General features: G+C 39.6%; 1 protein-coding gene across 1 annotated transcript in view; it reads left to right on the plus strand.

Annotated features, from left to right (window-relative positions):
* Positions 1 to 19,658, plus strand: part of SRRM3 (serine/arginine repetitive matrix 3) — a 577,610-nt gene that overhangs the window by 227,476 nt on the left and 330,476 nt on the right. The window contains exon 3 of the mRNA XM_077482193.1: positions 16,346 to 16,599. Coding sequence (XP_077338319.1) covers positions 16,376 to 16,599 — 224 coding nt within the window. The 5' untranslated portion in view covers positions 16,346 to 16,375. The remainder of the gene's footprint in view (positions 1 to 16,345; positions 16,600 to 19,658) is intronic.

Raw genomic sequence — 19,658 nt, forward strand, 5'->3', positions numbered from 1 at the left:
ATATATATTTTTTCCTATATCTGACCACAATTGTGCACTGTATTCCCTTAAAATTTTCCAGCAATGCCAAATCATGTTCCGTGTTACAGACACCTTCAGGGATATCAACCCTATTGGGCACCTTTGTGTCATCAGCAAAAGACTTACAGTATCTCACAAAAGTGAGTACACCCCTCACATTTTTGTAAAAAATGTACTATATCTTTTCATGTGACAATACTGAAGAAATTACACTTTGCTACAATGTAAAGTATTGAGTGTACCGATTGTATAACAGTGTAAATTTGCTGTCTCCTCAAAATTACTCAACACACTAACATTAATGTCTTAACCGCTGGCAACAAAAGTGAGTACATTCCTAAGTGAAAATGGGAAAATTGGGCACAATTAGCCATTTTCCCTCCCTGGTGTCATGTGACTCATTAGTGTTACAAGGTATCAAGTGTAAATGGGGAGCAGGTGTGTTAAATTTGGTGTTATCGCCCTCATTCTTACATACTGGTTACTGGAAGTTCAACATGGTACCTCATGGCAAAGAACTCTCTTAGGATCTGAAAAAAAGAACTGTTTCTCTACATAATGATGGCCTAGGCTATAAGAAAATTGCCAAGACCCTAAAACTGAGCTGGAGCACGGTGGCCAAGACCGTGGTTTAACAGGACAGGTTCCACTCAGAACAGGCCTCACCGTGGTCGACCATAGAAGTTGAGTGCACGCGCTCACCGTTATATACAGAGGTTGTCTTTGGGAAATAGACGTATGAGTGCTGCCAGCATTGCTGCAGAGGTTGAAGGGGTGGGGGGGGGGGGGTCAGCCTGTCAGTGCTCAGACCATACACCACACACTGCATCAAATTGGTCTGCATGGCTGTTATCCCAGAAGGAAGCCTCTTCTAAAGATGATTCACAAGAAAGCCCACTAACAGTTTGCTGAAGACAAGCAGACTAAGGACATGAGTTAATGGAACCATCATCTCCTGTGGTCTGATGAGACTAAAATAAACTTATTTAGTTCAGATGGTGTCAGTTGTGTGTGGCAGAAACCAAATGAGGAGTACAAAGACAAGTGTGTCTTGCCTACAGTCAAGCATGGTGGTGGGAGTATCATGGTCTGGGGCTGAATGAGTGTTGCCAACACGGGGGTGCTACAGTTTAATGAGGGAACCATGAATGCCAACATATACTGTGACATTCTGAAGCAGAGCATGATCCCCTCCCTTCACTGGGCCACAGGGAAGTATTTCAACATGATAACGACTCCAAACACACCCAAAAAGATGACTACTGCCTTGCTAAAGAAGCTGAGGGTAAAGGTGAGGGACTGGCCAAGCATGTCTCCAAACCTAAACCCTATTGAGCATCTGTGGGGCATCCTCAATTGGAAGGTGGAGGAGGGCAAGGTCTCGTCATGGAGGAGTGGAAGAGGACTCCAGTGGCAACCTGTGAAGCTCTGTTGAACTCCATGTCCAAGAGGCTTAAGGCAATGCTGGAAAATAATGGCAGCCACACAAAACAATGGTGGCCACAAAAAACACATAGGGGTGTATTCGCCTTTGTTTCCAGTTTAGACATTAATGGCTGTGTGTTGAGTTATTTTAAGAGGATGGAAAATATACACTGTTATACAAGCTGTACACTAACAACTTTAGATTGTAGCAAAGTGTAATTTCTTCAGCATTGTCACATAAAAATGTGAGGGGTGTACTGACTTTTGTGAGACTGTACCTTACCTACCAGCCCTAGTTATATCATTTACAAGAGATTAAACAGGACCTGCTACAAAGTCCTGTGGTACACCATTAGTGGCAGTTCGAAGCAACATGCTGAGACTCGACTTGAACAACTTCACTACTTCTATGGTGAATTGTGAGGGTGAATCACTCCACAGTACCTGCAGAAACAAATACTGAGGACTTTTCTGCTAATTTACTGCTTGGTAATATATTGCAAACATTAGTATGTCCATAGTCTGGCCACATTTCGATTTTAAAGTGTGCTGTCTATAAGTGTGTATACTATGTTATTCAATTCAATTAGTAATTAGGCTGATTTGGTGTCAAATTGCCAGCTAAAGACACTGTAAAACTACACCCAGAAACAATGCCCCCTTTGCCTACACCTATTGATACTGGATGAAAACAGTTGCCTAGAAAGTGTAGAAGAATAAGTATCCAACTTTAATCATTATGGCTAAGGCTTTTGCCGAAAGGCATTAGTGGCTTGTGTATGTATTTGATGCATTTGACACTTTAGACATTAATCAATAAAGAACAATAAGGATTAAAGTTTGACTATAGCGTGCCCCTACATATTCAAATTATATGGAGAGCTAACAGGAGTTTTGCTGCTGAGTCTAAGGTCCCTTTCACCTACAGTGGTGGGGAGGTATATCTGTACTTTATTTATTAGGTGGACTTAAAAAAAGGACTGATTATTTGCTTGATCATAATATAGAAGAGATATACAGTATACTGCATATTGAAATTGTAAATAATAAAAATAATCATGAGGAGGCATGAAAAGCAATTATAAATATGGATATTCAGAATGTTTACGTTTGTATCTGCCATCAGATCCTGTTTCCATTTTTTTTTATGACACCCATTATGACAGATTTTTGGTAAAGCCTCGCTAGAATCAAATGTGTATGCATTCTATGTGAATTAAAATTGTATAACTTGTCAACTTCAAGACATGTACATATAATTTGTCAGACATCTTTCTTTCTCATGTATCAATACTTTTTTTTAAAGTTTATGTTCAGATATATGAAATAAGAGTAATCTGGAAACCTGTATGCATCAGGAGAACATATGAGCAACATATGGCATCTTGACTCTGCCAGTGTACGGTAAAATTGCCATTTTAGAGAATTTAGTACTATAAGGGTTTTAGCATTATAGCCAATGTCAATATCTTATCCTAAAAACAAGAAATCCCTTTATCAAGAAATAGGCAACTATTTTTTTTTTTTAATATACAGTGCCTTGCGAAAGTATTCGGCCCCCTTGAACTTTTCAACCTTTTGCCACATTTCACGCTTCAAACATAAAGATATAAATTTTTATTTTTTGTGAAGAATCACCAACAAGTGGGACACAATTGTGAAGTGGAATGAAATCTATTGGATTTTTGAAACTTTTTTAACTAATAAAAAAATGAAAAGTGGGGTGTGCAAAATTATTCGGCCCCCTTGCGTTAATACTTTGTAGAGCCACCTTTTTCTGCGATTACAGCTGCGAGTCGCTTGGGATATGTCTCTATCAGTTTTGCACATCGAGAGACTGAAATTCTTGCCCATTCTTTCTTGCAAAACAGCTCGAGCTCAGTGAGGTTGGATGGAGAGCGTTTGTGAACAGCAGTTTTCAGCTCTTTCCACAGATTCTCGATTGGATTCAGGTCTGTACATTGACTTGGCCATTCTAACACCTGGATACGTTTATTTGTGAACCATTCCTTTGTAGATTTTGCTGTATGTTTGGGATCATTGTCTTGTTGGAAGATAAATCTCCGTCCCAGTTTCAGGTCTTTTGCAGACTCCAACAGGTTTTCATCCAGAATGGTCCTGTATTTGGCTGCATCCATCTTCCCCTCAATTTTAACCATCTTCCCTGTCCCTGCTGAAGAAAAGCAGGCCCAAACCATGATGCTGCCACCACCATGTTTGACAGTGGGGATGGTGTGTTGAGGGTGATGAGCTGTGTTGCTTTTACGCCAAACATATCGTTTTGCATTGTGGGCAAAAAGTTCGATTTTGGTTTCATCTGACCAGAGCACCTTCTTCCACATGTTTGGTGTGGCTTGTGGCAAACTTTAGATGAGACTTTTTATGGATATCTTTGAGAAATGGCTTTCTTCTTGCCACTCTTCCATAAAGGCCAGATTTGTGCAGTGTACGACTGATTGGTGTCCTATGGACAGACTCTCCCACCTCAGCTGTAGTTCTCTGCAGTTCATCCAGAGTGATCATGGGCCTCTTGGCTGCATCTCTGATCAGTCTTCTCCTTGTCTGAGCTAAAAGTTTAGAGGGACGGCCAGGTCTTGGTAGATTTGCAGTGGTCTGATACTCCTTCCATTTCAAAATGATCGCTTGCACAGTGCTTCTTGGGATGTTTAATGCTTGGGAAATCTTTTTGTATCCAAATCCGGCTTTAAACTTTTCCACAACAGTATTACGGACCTGCCTGGTGTGTTCCTTGGTCTTCATGATGCTCTCTGCACTTTCAACAGAACCCTGAGACTATCACAGAGCAGGTGCATTTATACAGAGACTTGATTACACACAGGTGGATTCTATTTATCACCATGAGTCATTTAGGACAACATTGGATCATTCAGAGATTTTTAGCTGAACTTCTGGAGTGAGTTTGCTGCACTGAAATTAAAGGGGCCGAATAATTTTGCACGCACCACTTTTCAGTTTTTTATTTGCTAAAAAAGTTGAAAATATCCAATAGATTTCTTTCCACTTCACAATTGTGTCCCACTTGTTGGTGATTCTTCACAAAACATTTAAATGTTATATCTTTATGTTTGAAGCCTGAAATGTGGCAAAAGGTTGAAAAGTTCAAGGGGGCCGAATACTTTCGCAAGGCACTGAATGCAGGAATGGCCTATGTTTGTAGATTTTTCTACATCACCCACATTTCTTCAATTGTTCTGTATATATTTACATGCAGTGAATTACAACAGAATTTAATGCATTTGTGTACTATTTGGGACTTTTGACAATTGAATGCTATGCGGGCCTTTCCTTTGCAGTGCAATATGTGTTTACACAGTGTTTCTCACTCTATAGTGAGTGTTTCAGCATGTGTTGAACTGAAATGCATTTATAGGTCCTATAAAAAGTATTCACCCTCTAGGAAATGTTCAAGTTTTATTGGCATTTAACACTGAATTACAGTGAAATCAGTTGTGATGTTTGGCAAAATTGAACAGAAATAGACTTGCTATGTCAAAGAAAAAACAGATCTCTGCAAAGCAATTGAAATTATCAATGAAAAAACACAAAATAACTGACTGTATAAGTACATACCCCCTTAAAGTAGACATTCCCCTCTCAAAACAAAAATCAACTGCAGCATGAAACCCTGCTTGCTGTGCTGAAATCATCTGGGACTAGTAATTTATAAAACAATTTTGGGTGTTATAGCCGCAAACAAATGCCACCTTCCTCCTTCCCGATTAGCACTGCCCAGCCACAAAATTATATGTCTGTAAGATGGAAAATACAGGTGTGTTGAAAAGCTCAGTTCTGGTTTCATAGTGAGACAGGGATGGCTTGACTAAATGCATTTTGCAGTCAGTGCTCTTTAGTCAAAAGTAACTTTGAAGGTTGTTTTGATATGTGCAATGGCCCCTTCCAACCTGCCAAATAAAAGAAGAGTGCAATTAACCCCTCACCATGGCAGGTAGAGAATCACTAGGGGAGCCAGGGGTCTAGCTGCAGGATGCCTATGCAGAGTAGGATGTTATCACGGTCATATATGCACTGGTACCTTCGTTTCAAGTTAGCGGAGATCTTATCAGTCAACCCCAAAATAGTTGATGGAACAATTGTATAAAATGCCTGGTGTCCTGGCTTGTGCATATATATGCTTAGTACACCTAGATTAAAGCACCACCCGGGTGCTGCCACCTCCCCCTGCTCCCTCACACCACAGTAACACAGCAGCATACTTTCTGGCTTCCCATGGCCCTGGTGGTCTAGCCAAGACCTCACAGGAGCACCTTGGGAAGGCTACATCACCAGTGCCTTTAGGGAGATCTTGTATGTAAAGAAAAAAAAGGCTTTCCCTGAAGATCTTGCAATATTTTCAAAATGTTGCAAACATCATTGGCGGGCCATGTCAATGAACTAGGAAAAATAAGCTGGCCTTCAATTATGTCTTTTTTTAATGGCCATGCAGGAAAATAAGCACAGGCAGGATGGACTAGTGACAGTGCACATAAAGATGAAGCTTGTTACTACAAGTGAGTAAACTTATTTTACAAAATATATTTGTAGAAGAGGAGGTCTGCTTTAAGATGCAGAATGCAAATTATATAAAAATGGGGTTGTAATATGGCAGTACTTATATAAATGTGAGTTATAAATATGGTGCACGCATTCTTACAGAAGGAATAATTGGAACCCCTTGCAGTGGCGTCACTAGGGTTAGTGGCACCTGGAGTGGTAAAACATGGTGTCATCCCCCCCAACACTGAGCAGGCTAGTGCATCTATGCATGTCTCCCCGTTTATCAGGGTGGTGGATAGAGCCAGGGAGGTATCGGAGTGGTGGATAGAGCCGGAATGGGATCAGGTGGAATGGATGGAGCTTCAAAGGGATCGAAGAGATGGGTGGAGCTAGGATAAGATCAGGGGATGGACAGAGCCAAGATGGGATCGGGGGAATGGATGGAGAATGGGATCAGGGTGGTAGATGGAGTTGAGATATGATCGAGGTAATGGATGGTGCCGGGATGAGATTGGGGGGAATGGATTTAGCTGGGATGTGATCAGGGGAATGGATGGAACTGTGATGGGATTGAGGGAATGGACGGAGCCAAAATGGGATTTAGGGAATGGACAGAGCCAAAATGGGATTTAGGGAATGGATGGAGCAGAACAGGATCGGGGTGGTGGATGGAGTTGAGATATGATCGGGGTTATAGATGGAGCCGGGATTGGATTGGGGGAATGGATGGAGCTGGGATGTGATTGAGGGAATGGATTGAACTGGGATGGGATCAAGGAATGGATGGAGCCGGGATAGAATCGGGGTGTGGATGGAGCTGGAATGGGATCGGGGGAATGGATGGATCCGGGGTGAGATTGTGGGAATGGATGTAGGCGGGATGGGATCGGGGTGCTGGGTGGAGCAGGAATGGGATTGGGGGAATGAATGGAGCCAGGAAGGGATCGGGGTGGCAGATGAAGCCGGGATGGGATCGAGGTGGTGGATTGAGCCAGGATGGGATCAGGGGAGTGGATGGAGCTGGAATGGGACCGGGGGAATGAATGCTGCCAGAATGGGATCGGACTGGTGATAACTAGGAGATTTGTTGCTGAGGGGAGAGGTGGGAGGCCTGCATCCCTGATATAATACACAAAACCCCAAAAAACTCTAAATGGGACTTTTAGGGCATCCACAACTACCATAGTATGTGAAAGGTATTTGAAACAAGTTGAAAAATAATTGCATAGACTGACTTTAAATTAGATGCAGTTTAAATGACAGATGGCTATTGAAACGGTCAACATACAACTTGGATGAAGACAAAAAATTGCCCAACGTATTTAAAATTTATAAATTATAGCTCATTCTTCTTCCAGGCTCACATAAATATCAAAAGTTATCCATTAAGGTGAGAGGTATTTAGACATGGAACTGCATCACTGACACCACTGAACCCTTGGAAGTTAAGGTTTGATTTGCTGAACATGCAGACACAGTGGTTGGTTAAACAAATTCCCCAAATGCAGGTTATAGTGTGTTCAGTTTTACTTTTCTCTGTTGGTGGAAAACAATAATGACAAATAATCTCTTAGACAACTCACATTTCATTGGATATATGGCTTTGCTTAGAGTGTATCTAAAGCCAAAACTTTTTTTCATCTTTGATAACGGCATTAGAACATCTGTTTTATTTGCTGTCTGGGTCCCTGTTGGGAAATATAGTCTTTGCATCTGAACGTGAGGGGAAATCTGAAATTCTGAGCTATCACTGGAACAGAAAAAGGGGGAAAAAATTTCAATAGAGATATTTGGTACACAAATTTACTATCCAAAAAAAAAAAAGTTTTTCTTTTAGATACACTATAATTATAAGGTGCCTACAAACATTTTGAGACCATTCATCCTATACATTCATATCTCTGTAGACCTTCTACAACATCCCATGGCTGAAACTTTTTTGAGCAGAAAGACAACCAGATTGCTGAGATAGGTTAGATCAGGAGGTTATATAGGGTATCCTCCCTCTCCTGCTTATGGTAACAATAACTCATGTTCCTGATGCAAACATGATTCAGCACTTTTGTAATGCTAGTGTTCCAACCACTGGACCATGCATGACCTTACAGCCAATTGTTGATGTATATAGGCATCTCTAAGTAAATTAAATTGTATATACACAAAATACTTGCATCAAAGGGAGGAAACTGCACTAAAAAATTGCACTCAAGAGGTATAGAAAAATAGGGGGATGTTCTTGGAGCTGTACATAAATTAATAAAAAACAAAACAAAAAAAAATATTTTTTCTCAGTAATTAAAAAAAAAAAAAAACTCTCAAAATTAAAGGGACAAGATGTACAAGCCCCTGCAAATTTTACATATTTGTATAGGTTACCAATTAAAACTAGATTTTTTTGTATTCATGCATTGTCCTCTGAGATCTCTCCCTTTTTTCTATATTACTTTTGTGCATCTTTAAGTATGCCATCAAGTAGTTGTAAGAGTCTCCTGAAATTTGCCCTGCAGAGAGAAACTGTGAGACAGTGTACTCATATTACTATACATAAGCAGCAATGTACATTATTCCACTTGCAGGCTTTACAGTGGTAATATAATCCATTGTGATCAGAGCACTTTCTTTTCTTCAAATAAAATATAAAAGTACCGAATGATTTATCTTTCCAAATAGTAAAATGCTTTGCAATATAAAATACTTTAAATAATCAAATCAAATCTATTCACATTTTGGGTGAAAACCTAGTAAGAAAACAGATTTTCATTCTAGTGGAAGAAAGAAAAAAATATGGTGTATCAGCATCTCTAAAAATATTTCCAAGATGTCACAAGTCTACATTCTGTGACAGTTTTCTTCTTCCTGCCAATATGTCAGCTTCCCCATTTCTTCTTTCATGATCTTTTACTGATGCATTTAAAGCTGAACTCTAGGCAGATGTCAAAGACACAAATTAATGCAGCTCTGTCTGTAATCATAAAAAAACATTACATTTATTTTTTAAATGCATGCAGTATAAGTACTTGGATATAACCTATTATCAGCCTCTTACAGTCATTGTACAACAGGGTTCAAGTGCGAGAGATAGAAGCAATGCACAAGAAGTCAATAGAGTTCTGTTCTGACAAGAAAAATACTGACATGGGTAGAAAACAGAGTGACAGAGAGATAAGCTTATTACTGCTAGTTCTCCTCTTATTGTCCATTCACAGGCTAAAGGAAAATCTGTGATAGCCTGGGCTCATAGGAAGTGGATAAAATGAAGTTTGCTGTCAAACTTAGGACATCTAGTGGCAGAAATTTTTTTAATGTGGGCACAGTTTCGGATTAAATTAGAATATTATAGCAAAATCTGTATTTTAGTTTATTTTGTTTTCAGTCAGATTATTTTTATTGGAAAATAAATTTGACAAATATAAGTCAGTTGTACAAAGAGCACATACAGTTATACTGTACCATAGCTGAAGATAAAGGTCCATATATGCAAGATTTAAATAAACAGAAGTTCAAGAGAAGAACAAGTGAACAGTTTTGATCAAACGTGAATAGCTGCAGTGCATTAAGAAGAGCATGAAACCGACCTACCGTCAAATATGGGAATGTCAGGATATTTCTACACAGGGATAACATTTACATTGAAATATGTAGTTGATCTAAAATATACAGTAAATGTATGATACCAAGGGTGTAAACAAACTACATATAGCACTGAGAGTATCCACTGTAGTTATTGAAGACATATAAAAAGGGCAGAAATTAAGTATTGCTACCATAGTAGTTTGTCTAGGAAGTAGATGGGGCCAAAGTGGGGAAACACAACCAGCATTTACATTGAGTATAACATTTGTGAGGGTAACCTCGATGTTGATATGGGATGAAATCGTGATGACAAAACACGTCATGACATGGCTTTATGGCAAATGGAAGTGACTCATTGGAAATAGCGGAAGTGACATTCCAGCAAGGTCCACAGTGCGATGAGACTTTACCTGCTGATGTTTGACCCATAGTTGGTCGTTCTTTTGAAGCTCTTATCCCATGCTTATTTTTAAGTTGTCTAATGTAAGCACAATGATTGAGGCTTTTAATAAAGTTTGTACGACTTTTGAGACATACTGGTGGAGTTTTCCTTCTCTCTCCCCATACACGAGCTCATTAATTCACTACTGCAGAGGCTGGGACCGCATTACTTGATTTCATCAACCTGTGGGGCCATACTGCTTGTCTGCCAAACACAGGAGTGTGGGGCATATAGCTTTGGTGAGTTTACATCTTATAGGGAGAGGTATATGGAGCACTAACGGTGTGGTATGAAGATCTCTACTTGTGTGAAGGATCCTATTTGTGTATCACAGCACATTTAGTTACCTATGGACTTTTTTTAGATATAGTTGTTTTTTTTTCACTTGGGTGATTTCAATGATTATCACTAGGGTTTTTTCTATCACTCTGTATTTATATATGTTAAGATTATAGGTTGGACTTAATGGACTTGTGTCTTTTTTTCAACCTTTATGTTATTGTTATTGTTATTGTTGTTATTATATAAATGTCATTGTAATTTCATTGGTGAATATTATTTTACACTACATTATAATTTCTATATTTGAGCACCGCTGTTCACCTACATTTATATTTTACCATAGTAGTCCGTCTAGGATGTAAATAGATGGGGCCAAAGTGGGGAAACCAGCATTCCCATCGAGTATAACATTTGTGAGGGTAACCTCAATGTTTGTATGTTAATCTCTCACTTTCCAAGGTATTGTTAACTGTATTTTTCCATTGGATGAAGATTGAGGGAAGACATCTAGTTTTGTGCTATTAATTTACAGGTGACAAAGAGCAGTCTCACAGTGGGGATCAGGAAGGATTCTGAAACTATGTTCTCAGGGAGTATTTGTGAAGGCCAATAACCAGGTCTATTATTTTATCTTTTAATAGGCTATTCATTTGTATATATTTTTTTTTTAGCTGGGATTTTCCTTAAAGGAATATATAAGATATGGTAAACAAGACGCGTAAGAAGTTAAAGAAATCTGAAAGGAAATGCAGCTCTTTTTTTATCACAACAATATTGTTAAAGGAAATTTTAGCTTATACTGTGTTGTCGAACAATATTGACAAGACAAAACTTTCCTTCACAGTACTGCACCATTACATGTTATTGAAATATATAAGAATGTCTTTGCAGAAGAGGGTATTGATTGAATAATGTATGAAATGACATTAAAGCTGCAGCCAAAAGTATGTATCTGTGGTACCTATCAGCATCTGTTCTGTTCCATATGACAATGATCTGTGGTATACCTACCCAAGGGGCTTTTTTCTTAAAAAAATAGATGCAGGTCTTCACGTCCCAAACTCCACCAACTTGTTTATTGGTCTAGATTTTTTTTTAATTACCATAAAGTCCACTGTTTTGGTAATCTGACCATTAAGAGTGTGGAACAGATGCCTTCCATTATTTTACCAAAAATGACAGATGTTGTAAAATGTTGATGCTGTCATGCAGCACTGAATATGAAGCATTTTGTACAGATTAATCTGCATGAATGATTCATCAACATGAATTTTGCTTTCAAAAGGAGGAGGAAGACTTTTTTTGCACTGGCTGGTCAGTGATAATGAATGATTTTATTTGAATTTGGTGTATGATATAATATATGATATACCAATGACTACTTGTCATATCTAAATATTAGATTATTTGGGTTTTAAGCTTTTTTTTTATCCATGCCTGTTACCATCACAGGTGATTCAAACATTAAGTCATTGTTATAGTTAAGGCCTAAACAGTCCTATGAGAGAGGTGCTTTCATTGCGGCTCAGCTTCACTTTTTAGTTAGTCATTGACCCAGATCAAATATGTAGTTCAGGAGTTTCAACATCACTACCATCTTATTTGATTCAGGTCAGTGACTCTAACCATTCTAACCATTCTTATAAATATTGTATTTACAGTGCTTTTAACAGTTTTAAGAGAAATATAACTGCATTAGAACTTTTTTTCTGTTGGAGTTGAGCATTAAAGTGAACCTGTGCCCAGACTATGCACATACAAATGTTTGCAAATTTTCAACAAGCATTAAAAGCACTTTAAAGCACTTTCCTCTGTAGCTATAGGCATTTTGGAGAAATCCACCTTCAAAATTCCTTTCTCTTTATCTGCTTTGGAAACAGAATCTTTGCAGCCTGTCAGTCCTCTAAGTAATTACACAGAAGGTTTGTCTAAACTGTTAGAATTCGACTAAGTCCTGACTGCAGTCTCTATGCTGATCTTTGAGGCTGGATTACATCACAGCACATGCAGCTAGAGAGCGCATTGCTGACTTGCTTACCTTGATTTACCTGTACAGGGCACAGCAAAAGGTTTGCTTAACTTACTCCTTCTCTACAGAGCCCCACTTTAATTCTCCTGCTGCTCTATCTAGCTGCCAGGAGTAAAAAGGGGAAGCCTCATGTAAGCTCCCAGTCACAACTTATAGCTTACATAGGGCCATAGGCGGCTCTTTAATTAGGCAAATTAGGCGGTGGCCTAAGGCCTCACTCTCACAGGGGCCTCACGGCTGCCTAATTTGGCCGACCCAGACACGGAGCATCACTTTTTGGGGAATGTCTCTCTCCCTATAAGTGGAGATCCTCTCTGCTCCGGTAAATTACCTGCATTGCCAGGACCTTGTGTATCCAGGCTAAATCCTGCTGGAGCAGAGCCAAGTGGCTCCAGTGAATTCCCCAGGGGGGTGCTAATGTGGGCAAACCTGCCCTCCAGCGTGATTGGGCTGTTTGGTGTCCAACACACTGCAATCTGAACTCAGTGAGAGATGCTGGCTGCCTCCTCAGCTCTGATGTCTACAGACAGGAAAAGGAGCTGACAAGAGGAGGATCCCTATCCTGCCTGTCAAGCTTCCTCAGCAATGGTGGGACTCCTGTCCTAGCACAGACTCACCCCTGGCTCCATTGTCTCACCCACCACTCATAACTTGCTTGAATTATTTTTTACATTATGGACGTGAGTGGGGCCTCATGTCTATGTTTTGCCTAGGGCCTCACAAAACCTAGAGCCGCCTCTGCATAGGGCTGAGGATTCCCTCATTGCTACACTGTGATTGGAAGAGACTTCTTGAGTCATGCGCTCCATGTACCAAATGGAACCATGGGGGTGCAAAAGGAAGGTGGTAATTAAACAATGATTTTCTCCTCCCATTAGATTGTTTTTCAGCTAAGGCTCGCCATGGGCAGAGTGAATTTCTTTTGTGCAACCATGGGTTGACAGGGGAATCCCCCCAGGGAGCCATTGTGTTCTCCCGGCAGTGGGGAGGGAGGAAGCAGGAGAACTCAGTGATTATTGCTAGCAGCTATGACAGCCACTAGCAAAAATTGCATGTAAAATCTGGCAGGCTGGTTGTACCCAAGCTGATCAATTGATCAACTTGGGTACGTTCAGCCTGCCCATACACAGTTAGAATATTGGCTGGTTCAGCAGAAACTGTCTATGACTGGCTGACCACTTGAACCATTCACATGTTACACTATTCTATTCTATTGTGTGCATATATTTAAAATATACATACATTATATATATATATATATATATATATATATATATATATATATATATATATATATATATATTGGTTATAAATAAATGCATTCCTTCTTACTTTGTGGTATTTTATTTGCTCGGCTTTGGCAGCTGTAAAAGGTTCAATGACAATAAAAGAAGGAAGAAAAAATGTAACTTGTGGTGTGTAATCATCTCAGTTCTCTGTATATTACTTAATGAGCATTCTCAGAGCTTTCAATAGGTTAAGAATTTCAGGGAAGAGAAGAACACAGATCTGGATATCCCTAGAGAACATTGCTAGTATTGGATCTGACATCACAGCCCGTGGTTTAGGTCAGTCAGAGACTGTTTCCATGGCAATGGTAATTGCATTTTTGAACGAGCAGCATTTGGGGACACTCATATTGCTTTCTCCTGCCCATGCCCTAGAAAGTAGAAAAGTCAGAACAGCAATTTATTGCATTTATCCTGTGTCCACCTAATCACTTCTTCAAATCAAATTTTATGATTATTTTATTCAAATTAGTAGACCAAGAAAATTATATAATAAACAATTATCTACAATATATTTTAGTGTGTAAGACTGTGTCTTGTCCCTCTGTCCAGCATATCATGAATATGATTGTTATTCATATTTTTTGTATAATCCAAATTATATTTATATATCAAAATATGTATTTAAATTCTACATGTATTAATATCAGTTAAAATGGTGGAACTCAAGGCAAAAATTTACTTTTTTTACCCCCACCCCCATCCACATCTTTTAATTTTTATTTTTTTTACATTATGGATAATCTGATATAGAGCAGTACTTTCTTTACATCCCAGTCCATTGGCAACTGGAGGTCCATTCCTCTGCTCTTGCGTGCTGAGTGGGTATTCTTGTATCATCACGTACAATGCAGGACCATTTATGGTTATTCCTGCATTGTATATGATGACGTTTGCAGGAGAGACAATACCAAAACCAGTCAGAGACTATCAAGAAGAAGTTTTGGGTGACTGGTTGTTACAGTGGGAATTGTCAGGAAAGAAGACTTTAGGACCATTGGTTAAGAAAGCTTCTTCCTCTATTAGATCATCATAACTAACATTATCTTTTGCATCAGCTGGGGTGTGAGGCAAGGTAAAGTATTTTATTAATGCCTGGAGTTAGACTTTTAGTATCATAGATAAAATACATATTTTAATCACAGACTAAAGCATTATTTTTTCTGAGACCCATTTCTAATTATTAGAATAGTACTTATCTGACATCTATAGCTCAAATCCGATCTTGCATTCTCCTGGAGGATCATGAGAAGGCTGTAAGTATCGTTTTCTACTAGTTGATTTGCTTTTTTGCTTCAGAAGAAAGCATGTTCTAGTTGATTTCACTAGACTCTTTACTTTTTAGTGAGATTTGTATCAATTACTTTGTGTGTTGAGACCAAATCAGTCCGGCATAAATAATTTACTGTTGGTAGGACAATTTGTGCTGCATTCAGTTGGCGAAATCAACAGATTGGACAGATAACACATGTAACAGATTAAAGAAAAAGAAGAAGAAATATTGGCCAGGGCCTACCATAAATTTAAGAAATATAAATATATTTAAAGGCTAAGTTCACCTTTGTAATCAAACTGCCTATGCAGTTAAGGCACTCCAGTAAGTAAAATAAAAACAAAAAAAACACTGTAGCTTTAGTATTGTTGAATAATATTCCATGTAAGGTCATTTGCACACCCACAGAAGTCTGGCTTGAAACACTTGCATAGATAGCTGTGCATCGTCCTGTCCTGTTGATAGGGCTCTCCAACCTTTGGATGCTAACACCCAGCATCATAGAAGCAAGCATGCTTCATTGATCAAATCCCTGTGTATGTGGAGCATTCGCTGTCCTTCCGCAGCAGAGCTAAGCTGAGCTTTTGCGTGAAGATCATTACTAAATAGACTAGGGCTTTTTAACAATCTGCGTCACAAAGTGAGCAAGTGCATTTCCCAGTCAATACACTGAAGGTGAATGGACAATGCATTTAAAAAGTATTTACATTGTGATGTTTCATAAGTATGTAAGTATTTGAAAGCACACAGCTGATTTTCCAATTGCTTGAGATCAAAAGAAGCTTGTCTTGTGGGTTGCTCTTTCCGACCTCTTCTTCTATAACGTTAGCTGCCCAGCTATCATGCTGATGATTTGACTCCAATCCTCTAAGTACTTGAATTCCACACGCTTTTGTTTGTATATTATCCAGGAGTTAAAATTACTTTTCAAATATAAAGCAGTTTTTATCATTTTTGTAATCCAGCTGTTTTTTCTCAAAATATTCATTCATTTGTTTATATTTTGCTTGTGTTCAGGAAAGAAAATTAATGTTGGCTGTGTTGTTTAATAATACATTTATTGGCGGCTTTCTATCAGCAGTACACCTAAAGTGTGTCTGTAATTACATTACAATGTGCATAATAGCTTCTAACACTGCCCATGCTTCTTTTCCAATTAGCTGTTACAATTTTTCCCACAGGGGTGCAAGACAATCTCTCCTTGCGTTGTGTTACGCGTGGTCAGCGCTCCGAAATCTCTAATATATGAGAATTGACTTCTCTGTCTACAATGGAAGCTTTCATAATGTTTCTAGTACTGCTTGGTTGGCAGTGCTGGTCCCTGTCTTGCAGAAAAGCAGATTAGTACAGCTCTTTCCCCATTAAGCCGTCAGTTTTAATTTAACAGAGCGGCTCAGAGCATGGAGACTATTTCCTTTTGCCATTCCTATTTCAAAGGTGTGGAAGAGATAAGGAATTCAAGTTAGCTCAAATGAGTCTGTTTGCATTTTTTACAGGAAGAAAAAGAACAGAGAGACGGCACTGCAATGTCTGTGTGCAACAATGGTACCAGGATTTCATCTCCACAGGATACTGCCAATGGCTTCACACAGCCCACTGCTTCAGGCACATGGCATAGACCTGAAGAAGAAGCAAGAACCACCGAACCTCATCTCGTCAAGAAAGCCCACAGAGAGATCCTAGACCATGAGCGGAAGAGACGAGTAGAACTAAAGTGTATGGAGCTACAGGAAATGATGGAGGAGCAGGGGTGAGTAAGACATTAGTAAAAATCATTGTAAAATTGCAAAACAATGGGGTTGATTTACTAAAGCTGGAAGTATAAAGTGTGGTGCAGCTCTGCATAGAAACCAATCAGCTTCTATGTTTTTTGTCCAAGCTTAATTGAACAAGCTGAAATTAGAAGCTGATTGGTTTCCATGCAAAGCTGCACCAGATTTTGTACTCTCCGGCTTTAGTAAATTGACCCCAGTGACAAGGGACAAAACAAAATGTGTAACACTCTTTTAGAAACAACTGTAAATAAGTCATTTTTTCCATATACAATGTTTTAGTAGACTAACTACTCATTAAAGCAGACCTTCAGCCATTTTTTCAACATTCCAACTATTAAATCTTCTGCCCTTATCGTTTTAAATTTGGATAGCAGTAAATACCTTATACAGCCCACTTTATGTTGAGTCCTAGGAAGACAATTGAGAGATGCAGGGCTGCAGAACTGAAGGTGCGCCTCTGTGTGTCTGTAAATCCAGGAGGTGAAGAGGCAGAAGCTTCAGCTACCCACAGTTAAAATGGTTGCATCCAGACTTAGCAGAGGTAGATTTCTGCAGCATATTTGGCAAATACAGAATCACTGTATATATAAAATAATATGCAAAGTGGTTGAACAAGGTTTTTCACCCTGACACAGCCCATCCCCGGTCGTGGTAAAGAGCCAATTAAATTGGCTCTTTACCATGTGGCTGGCTGTGTCCAATAACAGCCAGCCACAGAATGTGAACAAACCGCGGTTGTGTCCAATAACAGCCAGCCACTGAATGTGAACAAACCATGGTAATAAGCTGTTACTGAGTTTTCCTCCTCAAACAAAGATTGTGTGTGAGGAGGAGATTGCAGTACCAGCTTGTTACCGCTTACAGTGCATACCAATCACAATGATTGCTCCCCCTAATAAAGAGAACCTGTCACCGCCCATCAAAGTACCTCTCACTAGCCATCTGAGAACCTGAATACCTGTCACCAGCCCATCTGAGTACTAGAGTACCTGTCACCAGCCCATCTGAGTGCCTGTCACCTGCCCATCTGAGTAACCGAGTACCTGTCACCAGCCCATCTGAGTACCCATGTACCTGTCACCAGGCCATCTGAGTACCTGTCACTGGCCCATCCGAGTACCTGAATACCTGTCACCAGCCCATCTGAGTACCCAAGTACCTGTCACCAGCCCATCAGAGTACCTGAGTACCTTTCACCAGCCCATCAGAGTACCTGAGTACCTATCTGCAGCCCATCAGAGTACCCGTGTACCTGTTTCCAGCCCATCAGAGTACCCGAGTACCCATCTGCAGCCCATCAGATCACCCGAGTACCTAACTGCAACCCATCAGATTACCCGATACCCTGTCACCAGCCCATCTGAGTAGCCGAGTACCTGTCATCAGCCAATCAGAGTACCCAAATACCTGTCACCAGCCCATCGGATTACCCGAGCACCTGTATCCAGCCCATCAGATTACCCATCTGCAGCCCATGCCATATAGACTATACCTTGCTTTCCAAAATGGAGTCTTTTTGTTGGCAATTCCACTGTCCTGTTGCTCCAGAACCTTCAAAAGTGTGATAGGAAGATATGAAATGATATGTGTAATTTATGCCCCTAGAAAGCCGGAAGGTACTACTTCAATGCTGGACCTCTCTATGTGGCCAGGCAGTGTAAAAGTCTCACACATGGGGTACCGCATATCACACATACTCATGGGAAGTAGCAGAATGTATTTTGGGGTTTTATTTTTGCTATGTACATGCTGTGTGTTAGAAATATCATATAAATTGACAACTTTGTGTAAAAAATAAGTACGTTTTATTTTCAAAGTTCAAAAGACTCATGCCTCATAGAATATATGCTGCCTGTTTGGTTTCCAAAATGAGGCCATTTTGTGGGTAATTCCATTGTCCTGGTTCTCCAGGGCCTTCAAAAATGTAATAGGTTGTTAGGAAATTTTATGTGTAATATATTCTCCTAGAATGCCTGACGGTGCTCCCTGCATGTTTGACCTCTCTTTGTAGCCAGGATGTGTAAAAGTCTCACACATGTGGTATCACTCGGAACGAGTAGCAGAATGTATTTTGGGGCGTAATTTTTGTTATGTACATGCTGTGTGTTAGAAGTATCTTATAAATTGACCACTTTGTGTAAAAAAAATACGTTTTCATTTTCTTTTCACGTTTTTTGAAGACTTTTGGAAAAAAATGAACTGTTCAAAGGACTCATTATGCCTCGTAGAATATATGTTGGGGTGTTTGCTTTCCAAAATGGGATCATTTTGTGGGTGATTCCATTGTCCTGGTACTCCAGGACCTTCAAAATTATAATATGTCGTTAGGAAATTTTATGTGTAATTTATGTTCCTGACGGTGCTCTCTGCATGTTAGATCTCTCTACGTGGCCAGGCTGTATAAAATTCTCACACATGTGGTATCGCCATACTCAGGACGAGTAGCAGAATCTATTTTGGGGTGTCATTTTTGCTATGTACATGCTGTGTGTTAGCCCTTGTACACACGGTCGGACATTCCGACAGAAAATATCCGATTGGACCGTGTTGTCGGATAATCCGACTGTGTGTGGGCTCCATCGGACTGTTTCCGTCTGAATATTCCGACGGACAAAGCTTTAGAGCTGGGCTATAAAACTTTCCGACAACATGATCCGATCGGACTTTGTCCGATTGTGTGTAGAGAATTCCGATCGGACAAAGTGCCACGCATGCTCAGATCAAATTCCTAGACCGAAGCTATTGGCTACTAGCCTGAACGTAGTCCCTTCCTAACTAAATAACGTCATCACGTTACGTACGATCGGATTTTCCAACAAGTTTGTCCGACCGTGTGTATGCAACACAAATTTCAGACAAAATCTGATGGATTTTGTTGTCGGAATGTCCGACCGTGTGTACAAGGGCTAAGAAATATCTTAAAAATTGATCACTTTGTGTAAAAAATTTTTAAAAAAAATACGTTTTCATTTTCTTTCCACGTTTTTCGAAGACTTTAGGAAAAAAATTAACTGTTCAAAGGACTCATAATGCC

The sequence above is a fragment of the Lithobates pipiens genome, unplaced genomic scaffold (assembly GCF_037356315.1).
Source record: "Lithobates pipiens isolate NorthernLeopardFrog02 unplaced genomic scaffold, aLitPip1_a1.2 Scaffold_16, whole genome shotgun sequence".
Taxonomy (NCBI): Eukaryota; Metazoa; Chordata; class Amphibia; order Anura; family Ranidae; genus Lithobates; species Lithobates pipiens.